Source organism: Pollachius pollachius (assembly GCF_949987615.1).
Source record: "Pollachius pollachius genome assembly, chromosome: 8".
In the NCBI taxonomy this organism is placed as follows: Eukaryota; Metazoa; Chordata; class Actinopteri; order Gadiformes; family Gadidae; genus Pollachius; species Pollachius pollachius.
In genome coordinates, this window is record NC_136941.1 from 5,486,236 (window position 1) to 5,499,545 (window position 13,310).

General features: G+C 42.8%; 2 protein-coding genes across 2 annotated transcripts in view; one reads left to right on the forward strand and one right to left on the reverse strand.

The window, feature by feature from the left end:
• The first annotated feature begins 2,034 nt into the window (after window positions 1-2,034).
• On the forward strand, window positions 2,035-7,176 carry LOC307079660 (transmembrane protein 106C-like). Its single transcript, XM_079742113.1, has 8 exons — window positions 2,035-2,171; window positions 2,433-2,716; window positions 3,202-3,265; window positions 3,509-3,668; window positions 4,158-4,298; window positions 4,402-4,451; window positions 4,663-4,716; window positions 5,454-7,176. The coding sequence occupies exons 2-8, from the start codon at window positions 2,494-2,496 to the stop codon at window positions 5,686-5,688; spliced, it is 927 nt and encodes a 308-aa protein (XP_079598239.1). The 5' UTR covers window positions 2,035-2,171; window positions 2,433-2,493; the 3' UTR covers window positions 5,689-7,176.
• Window positions 7,177-8,779: 1,603 nt separating this feature from the next.
• The window catches only part of LOC307079638 (tensin-2-like), a 52,575-nt gene continuing 48,044 nt past the window's right edge, over window positions 8,780-13,310 (reverse strand). Inside the window, 5 exon segments of the mRNA XM_079742084.1 lie at window positions 8,780-10,811; window positions 11,746-11,775; window positions 12,131-12,199; window positions 12,904-12,923; window positions 12,925-13,073. Of these exon segments, the coding sequence (XP_079598210.1) occupies window positions 10,673-10,811; window positions 11,746-11,775; window positions 12,131-12,199; window positions 12,904-12,923; window positions 12,925-13,073 (407 nt within the window). The 3' untranslated portion in view covers window positions 8,780-10,672.

Below are 13,310 nucleotides of genomic sequence, written 5' to 3' on the forward strand. Positions count from 1 at the left end.
AAAGACTCTGTGGAGAAAGTGGAGAAGAAGAACAAGGTGCACCTGTTTCTGTCCTCTAGCGGGATAGACATCCTGGAGAAGAAAACCAAAGTCAGTGACGCACGCACGCACGCACGCACGCACGCACGCATAGGCCAACATCCTCGCATGCACGCCTACACACGCACACACACAAACACGCACATAAAAACACGCACGCAATCACATAAACACACAATCACGCACTCACACTCAAATGCGCACACACACACACACACACACACACACACACACACACACACACACACACACACTCTCGCTCTTCATATTTAGTATACTGTACAGCTGTTGTCCTACTCTCTCTGCTCATGTTTAAAACACGGTTTGTTGTACACCTGTTATTCTCTTCTCGCTCATATCCAGTATTTGCTGTAAACCTGTCCCCCTCTCTGTTCATGTCCAGTACATGCTGTACACCTGTCCCCCTCTCTGTTCATGTCCAGTATATGCTGTACACCTGTCCCCCTCTCTGTTCATGTCCAGTACATGCTGTACACCTGTCCCCCTCTCTGTTCATGTCCAGTACATGCTGTACACCTGTCCCCCTCTCTGTTCATGTCCAGTACATGCTGTACACCTGTCCGCCTCTCTGTTCATGTCCAGTACATGCTGTACACCTGTCCCCCTCTCTGTTCATGTCCAGTACATGCTGTACACCTGTCCCCCTCTCTGTTCATGTCCAGTATATGCTGTACACCTGTCCGCCTCTCTGTTCATGTCCAGTACATGCTGTACACCTGCCCAATCTCCACTGTCTCCTTCTGTGGCGTCCTCCCCGCCACTCCCAAAGTCTTTGGCTTCGTGGCCCAACACCCGGCCTCAGAAATGTACCACTGCTACCTGTTCCAGAGCCAGAAGTTTGTGAGTAGCCATGTCCAAATATCTCACCCGTCGATGCAACAGAAGTCTCTTTTGGATGTGGATGATTGTTTAGGACTGTTTAGGATTCCATGGACATGTGTCCAATGTTATTCATGGTGTTAATATTTGTGTTTATAAGTTCTTGAAAATGGTCAAATAATGTGGAAGGAGAATAATACATTATAAGTGACGTCACTGGACCTTATCAGTCCTGTACTGAGCTTCTAAAATAAGTTTTAACATATAACATAATATGATAAACCACATCTAAATCATCTCCTGTCAACTGTTTGTGTTGTCAAAATCAAACGACCTGGCCCGAACCAAGGGCGATATGCAGGGTGACTGTCTTGGGCTGTCTTTCTCTCCTCAGTCCCACACTCTGGTGTCGTTGATCGGCGATGCGTTCCGAGTGGGGAAGAAAGAGAAGAATGTCAGGGGTCAGCGAGACTTGATCGTGGAGGCCCTCAGACACAAGGTTGGCTGGAAGATCTTTCGTTGTTGAATAAAACAATTTCATATTTGTTTAATCAAAATCAATAATTGATTGCATGAACCTTTATCCTTATAAATTAGGCCATATGAACTGACCATATAAATAGAACAGCAGCCTATTTAGATTCATTCTTTGTGTAGAACTAACTGCCACTTTATTTATTGTGCTTATTTTCTTTAGAACAAAGTCCTGCAGCGAGAGAATTCTGAACTGAGACAGAGGTTGGAAGAAAAGTAAAAGTAGGTAGAAGTCGTTCATACAGTAGTTCTAATTTAAGCCTATGCCTTCCAGTTGTTTTTTGTATTTTTGTGTTTTGTATTCATAGCACCGACACATAATTTTCCTTTTGTGATAAAGCCTACACTTTCTGAATTCTGATTCTATGTATTTTTATTTTACAGGAGCTGTGGAATTTCCCCCAAGAAAATGCTACAAACAATACCACATCACCATGGATAAAGAATAATTAGAAGCTTTCCAGTATTTTGAGTTGAAATACAAGTTATAATGTTTGTTATTTCAATTAAAGATTATTACTGTTGTCTGTGCGTCAAACGTGAGTCTCCCACCAAACGTCAGCAGTCAGCAGGTGGCAGCATAGTAAACTGTAGTCAATGCGGAGCTGCGGTTTAAACCAGCAAGGAAGGAGGAAGTACATACTGTACACATCCACCGTCCGCAAGCCATCATGTCTCGAAAGCATTAGACGTCTGTACTGCTGTATGCCTAAGTAAATGAACAAGGGCATGGGACGATTACTTTGTGGATCCAAAAGGTAAAGATTAAGAAAAAAAATGAAGAATGATGTCCAAAACTAAATAAACGTAGTTCTCCTCTAAGCTAGCTCAGAGTTAACACAAGTGCGTCTGTTGTGCACTTTCTGCCCGACATGGTGGTTTTCATATCTCTTGTCAGCAGCACCCCGGGTCCTGTGGCCGAATTATTGACCCAATTCTGCTTCTTATCACGGCGTCGATTTTTTTCAATAGCGGCTTGGGAACCTGTCTAAATAAAAAAAACTACTTCCTGTTCCTAGATTTTGCATGAACTGCTAGTTGTCGCCGTCCGAAGGGAATAAGCTGGCTTGATCGTCAGCCATGGGCGCTTGGTGGTCCCGCAGCTCCGTCCCGCTGGCCCTGGTCCCGCCGGGGGAGGACGCGGCGTCCCAGAACGGCGAGAACAACGACGAGGATGCAGACGATGACTCGCTGAACGGCCTGGACCGACAGGATGACATCGCCCGGTTCCCCTACGTGGAGTTCACCGGCAGGGACAGCATTACCTGCCCGACGTGCCAGGGCTCGGGTCGGATACCCTCCGGTGAGTTGGACGGCCAGTGTCTTACTACAATTTCACCATGCCCCCATAATTCACACTATAGGTGAGGTACTTTGGGCCATAGGTAGTTGTCTTAAGGGGGTGCAGTGCTCCGAGTTTGGGTATAGAGGGTTCTTTTCCCTGAGGAAAAATCCTTTGCTTGATTCCTGACATCACTAGCCTACTGAACAGTCTTTGTGCTGGATGTTGAACCTGCACACAAATGTTTAATGGCTTTATTAAGTTGCAAAAATGTGTTGCATGCAATAAAGATTAAGACTGGATTCGAGCAATAGATCAGCGATACCTTTCTGTATATCTTTAGTGATAAAGCAGGAGATTTATGATAAAGTAATAGGGAGGCAGCTAAAGTAATTGTTCCTATTTCAATTTAATTAAAATTACTTTATGGAAATTACTGAACAGGAGTGGCACTGTAACTTTTATCTCCCAAACAACCTTCTCTCTGAATCCATGTAACATTTCAGAGCAAGTGAACGAGTTGGTGGCACTGATTCCTTATAGTGACCATAGACTGCAGCCCCAGAGGACGTAAGTAGATGTTTATTTTATTTCAGCTACCTTGTCTCTGCGCGCTTCCTACTTTACAATCCATACAACCCGGAGAAATTAAGTTATTAAATTAAGACGATGGATTGACATGACAATAAACCGTCATGTATCACTGTATAGCCCTTTCATCGGCTTCTATAGCAGCTCATAGAGTCACTTTGTGAACGACAAAGTGCCATTGCGTCATTCTTTTTGCTGATACCATAATCACCTTCTACACAGGAAGCTGTACGTGGTTCTGTCCGCCGTGGTGTGTCTCTTGGCCTCTGCCCTGGTGGCCTTCTTCCTGTTCCCACGTACCGTGGTCGTCGTGGACGATGGGATCCGCTCGGTGACGGTGCAATTCGACCACTCCGGGACCAGGGTGCTGATGAACATGACGGTACCGGTTCTGTTGTAGCTGCTGGTTCTGGGTTGTGGCTGTTGTAGGCTAAAGGGACTACAAATCCCACAATGCAGTGTTTCAGGGTAGGCTGTGGGTAGGGGGGTTGACAGTCTTGCGTAATGTTATGTCTGTCACAAGATAAGAAGTTTCTGTATCATTCCCAGACGGAAACTTTGAGTTTCACAGCAGAAAGCATAGGCCTGTAGTTATGAAATGAGTTTAAAACATTTCTAAATAAAATAAAAAAAGACTACGTTATTGAAACTCCTCACTGGATATTATATTATTATATTGTTTGTATACTATACGATTTTATGTTATGTTTTGCTATTATTATTTTGTATACTTACAAAATACAAAATACTTAATTTTCAATGCTAAATGTACGGAAAGTCTGAATAAATGTACGTTTGACATGCCAAATCAGACCTTTGAATGCGATGTCTGTGGATACCAAGTGTCCTGTGTGTTGTCGCCCCCCCTCAGAGCTCGCTGAACTTCACCAACTCCAACTTCTTCTCTGTGCTGGTGAAGAGCCTCAGCTGCCAGGTGCTCTACATGAAGACGGTGGTGGGCACCCAGCAGCAAGACAACGTCATCACCATCCAGCCGCTCAGCATGAAACAGGTAGGGGAGGGGAGGGGACGACGGGGAGAAGTCTCATTGTGGGGACAGATTTCTTCCATATTGTTCCAGTATAAAGATGTGTTCCTCCCTCTTCTTCCACCAGGTGAACTACACCGTCAGCGTGGTGATCGGGGACAGCGCCCCCTATGTCTAGTAAGTCGTACTTCAGTCTTTGAGCAATGCTGGTGAATATACGACATACCAATGGTTACTGCTGAGAGGCCCCAAACAGTAAGGGAGCATGTGGATGGAAAGTAATGAAAGCCTTGAAACCCTTGTGGTTTTATCGTTTTTTTTTTTGGTTTTGTAATTTGTTTACTCGACAACTGATGTCTGACATTCTTTATCTAATCTGTGTTTTCAGTTTCTTCTGCACCATGCCCAGTATCAAGGTCCACAACATTGTGGTTTTTACCCAGTGAGTATTACACAGTCTCCTTTGACTGGTGGGGCTATCCCAGTTCTACCTTCTTCTTGTCTTCCTTTAAACAAGCAAGATTTTAAGTCTCATCTACAGGGACTCCCACAGACCCAAGCATAGAGAACAAATACATATTTTATGTACTTGCATGTAGGCGTGGGTGGTCAGGAATCCAACCCAGGACATTCTTTGAGTTATAGTAGTCGATAAGTGGTGTCACATCTTGGGAGAAAAGTGAAGTGGCTGTCTGATGTTTGAATCTCGGCCAAAAGGTTCTGGGTTTTGGTCCCAAATGTCCACAGACCCACCTGTAGGCAGTCTCTCTCAGTTTCAATATCGCCATATATCTGTCAGTGCGGTCCACTATGTTTTAGGGCTGCTGGATTACCAAAAAATCCTAATCGTGATTTTTGTGGTCAATATTGAAATCACTTTGTAACAGAGAACTTTGAAATTCCCCCCTTAAAAAAATTCACAAAATGTTCAAGTAGAAAATGTTCAAACAGAAATTAATGTACAAATATAATGTACAGCTGCTAAAAGAATATATAGAAAATCGTTTCAACTCGGTTTATGTTGGTTTGGAGATCGATTGACCCCAAAAATCGAAAAAAGCGATCTAAATTTGATGAATTGCACAGCCCTACTATGGCTCACCACATGTTTTGTGGCGAGCGGCCGTATCACATGCACGCAACATCCCGTGACCCTCCGGGTGTGTGTGGCCCTCGCAGGACGTCGGTGAAGACCTCCAACCTGGTGCGCTCGTCCCAGAACAGCCTGGAGGCCTACCGCTACATCGACTGCGGCAGCAACTCCACCTACGCCCAGCTCTCACACCACCGCTGGCACCACCTCTCCAGCCCCCTGCACAGCAGCAGCAGACCTCCGTCACAGCCCCCCCCCCGCCCCTACGCCCTGACGCCCAGCCCGCCGTCCTGGACGGAGCCAGGGCCCCCGGTCTCGTAACAGGGCTTGGAGAGGAGGAGGGGAGGATGTGTAGATCCACTGGACTGGAGCAACACTGGTAACACCGCTTTTGCCCACGGCTGTTAAAGTATTTATTTATTCTTGTTTGGTTTTTTTCTTGAGAGTCTGCGCAAACTGTGTACGATGGAAAAAAAAAACGAAAAAAAAGCCTATTGAGCTTTGATATTGAGTTTACCTTGCACTATCGGAGATTAGCTTTTAGTCCTCTGCTTAGCTATGGAAAGCCAAGTTAATAGCATTGCTTTAATGTGGCTCATTTGAGGCACGGCTAGGGCTTTCTGGGGAGGTGCTTGTCACACTATAGGAGTATAGTATAGGAGTCCACCACCAGGGGATGAGTTTATGGTGGAAGGCCAAGTCTTTATTTTTTTATTCTGAAGGGAATAATGTGGTAGGATTACTTGTGCTTTTTACAACCCTTAGTTGTACTTTGATTAACAAAAAGAACCACCAAACCATCTTCCTCTCAGGTGAACACAGAGAAGGAAGTGCTCTATTCCCCTCTGTTGAATAGTGCGTTTCCCTCAGGGAATGACATTCCCAACATTTGGGCAGCCATGGTATTTTCATTGGCCACAATGGCGTCTCTCTATAATAACAGACTGCTCTAGCAAGAAGCTTCTGCCAGTAGGCAACAGCTCTCCTTCAACAGAGAGCTGTTGTTGTTGAGCGTTTATTGAAACGATTGGGAGCAGCTGTGTGGAATTTGGCTTTTGCGAGACAATAGACAAACAAGTTTATTTTTCAATTCAAATCTTCTGGACTTTAAATTGGAGATAGTAATTTTGCTGTGTAACACTTTTTTCACTAAATTGACACATGACCGTTAAGGTTAATCTTATTTGTTTGAGGTGTCAAGGGTCACTGAGGATAGAGATGATAAACAGTCTACCTCTTGCTGACAATTCTAATGTCACAGAAAATAACGTTGATAAGCTCATCTCTCCCCTCTCACCTGTACACACTAACCCCCTCTCCACTTAACTCCTCCGCACCATGACCTTACCATGCTAGCTGTGCAAAACTTCCTTCAGCACAGCATTTCAAAATAAGGGCTTTTTGAAGTTTTTTGATATTTTGACTGAAATGAAAACATATTTTTACTAGGCCACTATCTTTTTATTAAAATCATATGACCCATGCCAATAAAGGGATAGGGATTGGGATAAAATAAAGAAATAAGAGTTTCAAGATTTGAAAGTTGACCCATGGATGATATGATGCATCTTTTGGGCTCTCAGCCTCAAATGTTTGATATATTTTACAAAAAAAGGAAAAACAAAAGCTATTAATTGCAGTTGATCTTGGGACTTTTATTTTGTTTTAAGTGATGGTGATTTGCATATGTTACTTTTTTTAAAAAATTCAATGAATGATGCTTTAATGTTATTTAATATCATTGTGGTTTTGATTTGTGGATGATTTGTTGCAAAAGAAAACATTAAAGGGAATTATGAACTAATTGAATTGACGCTTCTGTTGTGGAAATTATTTTCTGAGAGTAAACACATGTAACTCCTTGTTATGTCCAAGCCATGATTAGAGTTGATTTAATTCAGCAAATCATAGGCTGTGAACCAAGAGAACACATGGACCTAATTTACATTTTACAAAGCTCACACAATATTCAAGACAAGCAAATATTCCACCATATTCAACTCTTTTTATTCTAATTTAGGGAATCGATTTATATCATTAACATTATCCTAACAACGTCTTAGACACACTATCTAAACTACAAGATCTGTCTGGTTAATGTCTAAACGTGGATCCCAACCCATGTTGGGTGTATTGTGATTGAGATGTGGTATGGATTGAGACAGGATGCTGTACTTAAGAACCGGGTGGAATCTGTCGACAGACCAGCGTGTGTCCTGGAGTCATGTTACTAGAGCAGGACTCACCAGAGAAGTACCTTAACTCTATTCTCAGTCTGTGGTATTTTGCAGTGGTGATGCTACACTCATTCTACAGAGATATGCCCTAAGTGCTTAGAAAACGTTTTTTTAAATATTACCTAATTTACAAATTATGTCCCCGTCAGCTGATTTGATAGATTTTGTTGATATCTTTTTTTTTAGTTTCTATGCATTGATTTTGCGTCGTTGCATTTGTTTGTTTACATGAATAGCTGTAATAATACTGTGTCTGTGTGATAGTGGTACATATGTGGTGTGTGGAACAAATCAAACAATTCGTATAATCATTGCTGCATCGGAAGTAAAATAAGGAAAATTAGACAAAATACTGACAAGATCAAGAACAAAACCAGCACATTTGTTCTGTATTATTATTAGATTATCACTCCTAGATCCTCAAATCAACGTGTCTTGTCAGGTTTCACTACTGGTAGAATTGGTGATCTGCATGGAGATTCAGATTCTGAACGGCTGTATACATTTCCAAGAATCTGAGAGTGTTCTCCCACCTCATTGAATTGGGATGGTGTTGAATCCACTGAGGCCTCTATCAGTGTTCAAATGGTCTCATCCTCCACTCAGACTTTAGATCAACATAAAGTACCTCCAGAGACCCCAGCTGTGTGCAGTTGACCTCATTACTGTCGGACAATCAGTGGATCAAGTGATCCCAGCCTCGTTAGTCTCAGGAATGATCTGGTGGGAGTAAACCCCCTTAGACTTGTTTTTATAGCAAAGTTCAGCTGAATTCAGAGAGAGAACAACACAGCCTTCCGTGGCATGTCTCAGGACTCTCTGAATCTGCTCCTCAGAGGGGGGTATTTTAAAGAACCCAGTCAGTAAGGCCGCAAACATGGGTAGTTGACATGCATTCAACATGGAAGCCTGCACCATCAGGATGACTGGGATGACATACTGGGACAAAGGCAATGGCAACTCATATAGGATGCTGATCAAGATAGCCTTTGGACCTAATACACATTTTATGAAGCCCTCAGTATAAGGTAAGACAAGCACAGCTCACCAATGATACATTTTTATCCACAGTTCAGATATCAACATTTCTTTTGGCCTTAAAGTTAGCAGGGACACACCCACATTCTTTCAACTCGTTAAACAAAACATGTGTTCATTGTCCTCAATCTTTTTAAATGAGTAATGAAAAAACGAAGGCCAAAGAAAGTATACATTTGGTACCAGAACGTTTTATTATATTCTTAATTTGTGTGCATATACAATGTTTCATATCTTGCTATTTAAACAAGCTTGTTTTATTTTCCTCCTTCTCTTGTATTGTCCTATAGATGCACATGGGAAAATATATTACTACATAAAAACAGATCAACGAGAAAAAGACCACTATATATACTTTTATAGTTGTCATACAAGTAGTGTTTTTGGTGTATTATGAAACATGGCAGCACACTAAATGCAAAGTACAAATACATGAGGCGAAAATACAAAAATATATATAAAGCCTATTATTAATAATAGAGTGCTCTATCATTGGTTATGTTTAACGGTCTTTAGACCACTATTTTACATCAGTGGGAGAGTTGTATGTGTCTATCTTGACTTTGTCCAACATGTCAGCTTTGGATATAATTAATACTCGATAACCTCACACTGTTACGGGAGTAAAAAAATACTTTTGATATCCTTATTAACTGTTTTATATACTGTAGTAAATATCTTATGTGGCAAGAATTAGGCCCTTTAATCAAAATTGGTCAAAATAACTGATATGGATGAGTCAACAGTCAATGTCTGCATAATCGAATAATAGACCGACGGCTCTGTAAAAAAAAGAAATACTCTCTTCTCTTGGCGTCTTTCCATTGTTTTCCATTTTGAACACATTACTTTTAAAACCTGCAGGGACACGTAGCAACGCCTTGGTTTCTTTTGGTTAGCTATAGCAGCTAGTCTGCTAACCTTACTTTCAATACCTTCCTTCCACCAGTCAATACCTCACAATCCCTCACTGTTGACATTAAGTACATTACATTCAGGTTATCTTTCATTAAGACCGTTATGTCTCTTACCCCACTAATAACTATTTATTTGAATACAAAAATATTGATTGTCATTCATGGCTGTAATAAACATGATCACTTGAGCTGTACATCATTCTGCTAGCCTTACGTAGGTCTTGATATATATTCACTAAACAATATACAGACAGAAATGTTCTTTGGTCACTTATTTGCAAAGACAAAACAAAATAATGCATTTAGTTACAACACTGATATAAACATCTTACATATTTATAAAGGCAGTTATGCGTGTCAATTTCTGAGCCCTATGGGGAATATGCTTGCCCCTGACAGTGCAACAACTTGTTATAGAATCCACAAGGTCTATAAAAAACGCAATCAGCAAGATTATCGTTGCTCCAACCCAAATCACACCATAATACTTTGACGATAGTTTAAAGAGCTGTTTATGGAAACCTTCCTTCTTCTTGAAAGCGCTTACACATGGTCTTGTTTACAGATCTAGTTTTGAAACTATTCAGGATGGAATGCAACAAGGTGAATAAGCAGTCATACATTTTTCCAATGTTGTCGAAATTCGTGTTGGTTTCCGATAGATGCAGAATATTTCGCAAATTATTGCTTATTCAACTTCTAACATGGTAGACATATTTGGTTAAAATACTGAATTAACGTTACGGCTGATTATAAAAGAATTGAGATTATTGATTAAGTTTTTGTTGTTGCCTTTTGGTTAGATCGTTGTATGACTACTAGCTTTGGACGGATTACATGGATACCTGTGAACATTGAAATAAGAGGTGTTCAGGTGGATTGGTGGCGGGTCAGTGCAGATGAAGCACTCTGTACAGATACAAGGAGGGATGGAACTGAAGGCTCCTAGTTTCCCCCATGGGTGACATTCACCCACTATTGAATCAACACAAACCAACAGTGATCACCCAACCCTATATTGCTTTATGCGATCGCTTATAATCCTGATCCAACGTCAGCCCTCTAAGTCATCTCTCTCTCTCTCTTCTTCTCTCTGTCAATCTCTGTGGCGTTCTACCGGCACTGCGACAGCATGACCTTGTTGATGAAGTTGATGATGGCGGAGGCGGGCTGCTCGGGGTCCAGCTCAGCGAACAGGTGGCAGACGTTCTCCGCCACGCTGCCGGGCTTACGGGCCACGAAGCCAAACACCCTGGGAGGGGAGAGAGAGAGAGAGAGAGAGAGAGAGAGAGAGAGAGAGAGAGAGAGAGAGAGAGAGAGAGAGAGAGAGAGAGAGAGAGAGAGAGAGAGAGAGAGAGAGAGAGAGAGAGAGAGAGAGAGAGAGAGAGAGAGAGAGAGAGAGAGAGAGAGAGAGAGAGAGTTAGGGATGGTGGGGGTGAGAGAGGGAGGGGGAGGGAGTGAGGACATAGGGAAAGTAAGGAGCGGGAGAGAGAGGGCGAGAGGGAGAGAGAGAGAGGACATGGGATGGTCGAGAAGGGAGGGGAAATTAGAAAATGGAGGAGGGAGGGTGTTTGAGAGAGAAGGGGACAATAAGAGTTGAGTTTAATAAGACACGACAGAAATGGAAATGGGATACACATGATTAAGGTGGAGAATAAAATCTGTTCCTGAGTTTTCCTCCTTTGTTGGTGTGTGCAGTACTGTGGAAGTATTAGTAAATCATGTTTGTTTGTTTTGGCCAAGGCTCAGACAGTATCGACGACTCCCATGCAACATTCCTTAACACAATCCAATAAACAGCCACAGGCAGTTCTGCAACAACATAGTTGGCTACTAGATACTAGTTAACCACTTTAGGACTAACTAGAGGTGGTAGCAGTGGATTGGAGCAGAGCCTCTACTACAGAAAGGAAATCTGACATCTGGCAAACTCATTTCACACTAGTTCACTCATTCAATAACTCACTTATTCACTTGCATACTTTCACTCTCACACATTCGCACACGCACGCACACACACACACACACACACACACACACACACACACACACACACACACACACACACAGCTTACTCATTCATTGTCAACAACACATTCATTCACTATCTTACACACACACACACACACACACACACACACACACACACACACACACACACACACACACACATACAGAATACTTACTGGACAGATTTGTTGTCTGAGTTAGCCCACCTAGAGCAGAGAGAGAGGGAGACAGAGAGAGAGCTCTAGCTAAGACGTACACTAATTGCAAGGCATAAGCTCACATACAACAGCCGAAGAACAGATGTCACAAACGGCGACATCCTCCATGCATGTGTGGTGCGCACACAGAAACAAACATGCTTATGCACACATGACAGAAAGGTTGATACGTGTCCATGCAACATGTAACAGCTCACAGCTCTGTCCCGCGGTCACGGCTGACGCAGTGAAAGAATGCGATGACGGGTCATGATTTGTAATCGTAGTCGCTATGGTTTCTAGACAGGGACAAGCCGGGTATGTCTAGTCTAAACAAGGGGGTTTGGTGTCTTTCGGGGCCCACCTCCTGTCCTTTGGGTCGATGCTGCTGTACGTCACGCTGGTGACCGGGTAGTGTCGTCTGAAGAACAGCCTGTAGGTGGAACGCAGAGAGCAGGGGGGGGGGGGGGGCGATGGGTCACCAGGCATTAGCAATCAATCAGGAGAGTCAGTCACGTGAGAGTTGCTGCTGTGGTCGCTGATTGACTTACATAATCTCTACCTGTCACTCGAGATAACGAGACCTCAGAAATCTCAAGGTGACTATTTGATTGGCAGTCAAAGTTATCATTTTCTAGTCTGAATATAAAGAATCATTGAATATATATCAAATATATTTGTGTATATTATATAATTTGTGCTTGCAGTTTAACTGCTTTGACTCTGCACGTATATTAATCTCATGTTAAAGGTGACATATTATACACCAGGTATTATATATATATATATATATATATATATATACCACTATTACAAGCCGTTCTGAAAATATGCCTCTTCTGATATCACATGTGGGCGTCCTACATCTAGGTGGACACTTGTGATGTCAGAAGAGGCCGATTTTTAAAACGGTTTGTAACGTCTTATCACACTCACACCTGGTGGTACAACATGTCCCCCTTAAGTTTTAAAAGCGAGGCTGGCTTTCCTTGGGTGGGCGGGGCTTTCAGAGCGTAGGGAGAGGTAGGGGGGGGAGAAGTGTCCTTCACAAATCACAAATCTCGCATCTTCTTGTGCTTTTCATAAAGCTCAGCAGTATTTGAACAGGGTGAACCTAGTGTTGGCGGGTGTCCGTACCTGCGCTGGCTGTCGGTCAGGGGTGATCCCGTGGGCGGTCACCTTGAACTGGACCACGGTGGCGGCGGGACGCGGGCTCCGGCCCATGGTGGCGTCCGTTGCCTTGGCGATGGCCTGGGGCCCCGTCAGGGACTCCGTCTCCACGGAGTTCAGGTACAACACGTTACAGGCTGCAGGGGGGAAAGAGAGAGAGACGGGTCGGGAACTCTGACGACCGATCGGATGAGGGCAATAGTTCCTGGTGCCTGAATCTTAAACTACGCTATGTAATTCTCTGCCTAGAAGGATTTAAGAAGAAGGATTGTAACTAATCTTTTTACATATACATCTGTATTCATAGTGATATTATGATGAGCTTTAGAAGTAGCACAAGTGCTTTTTATATATTGTTAATTAGCACATTAACC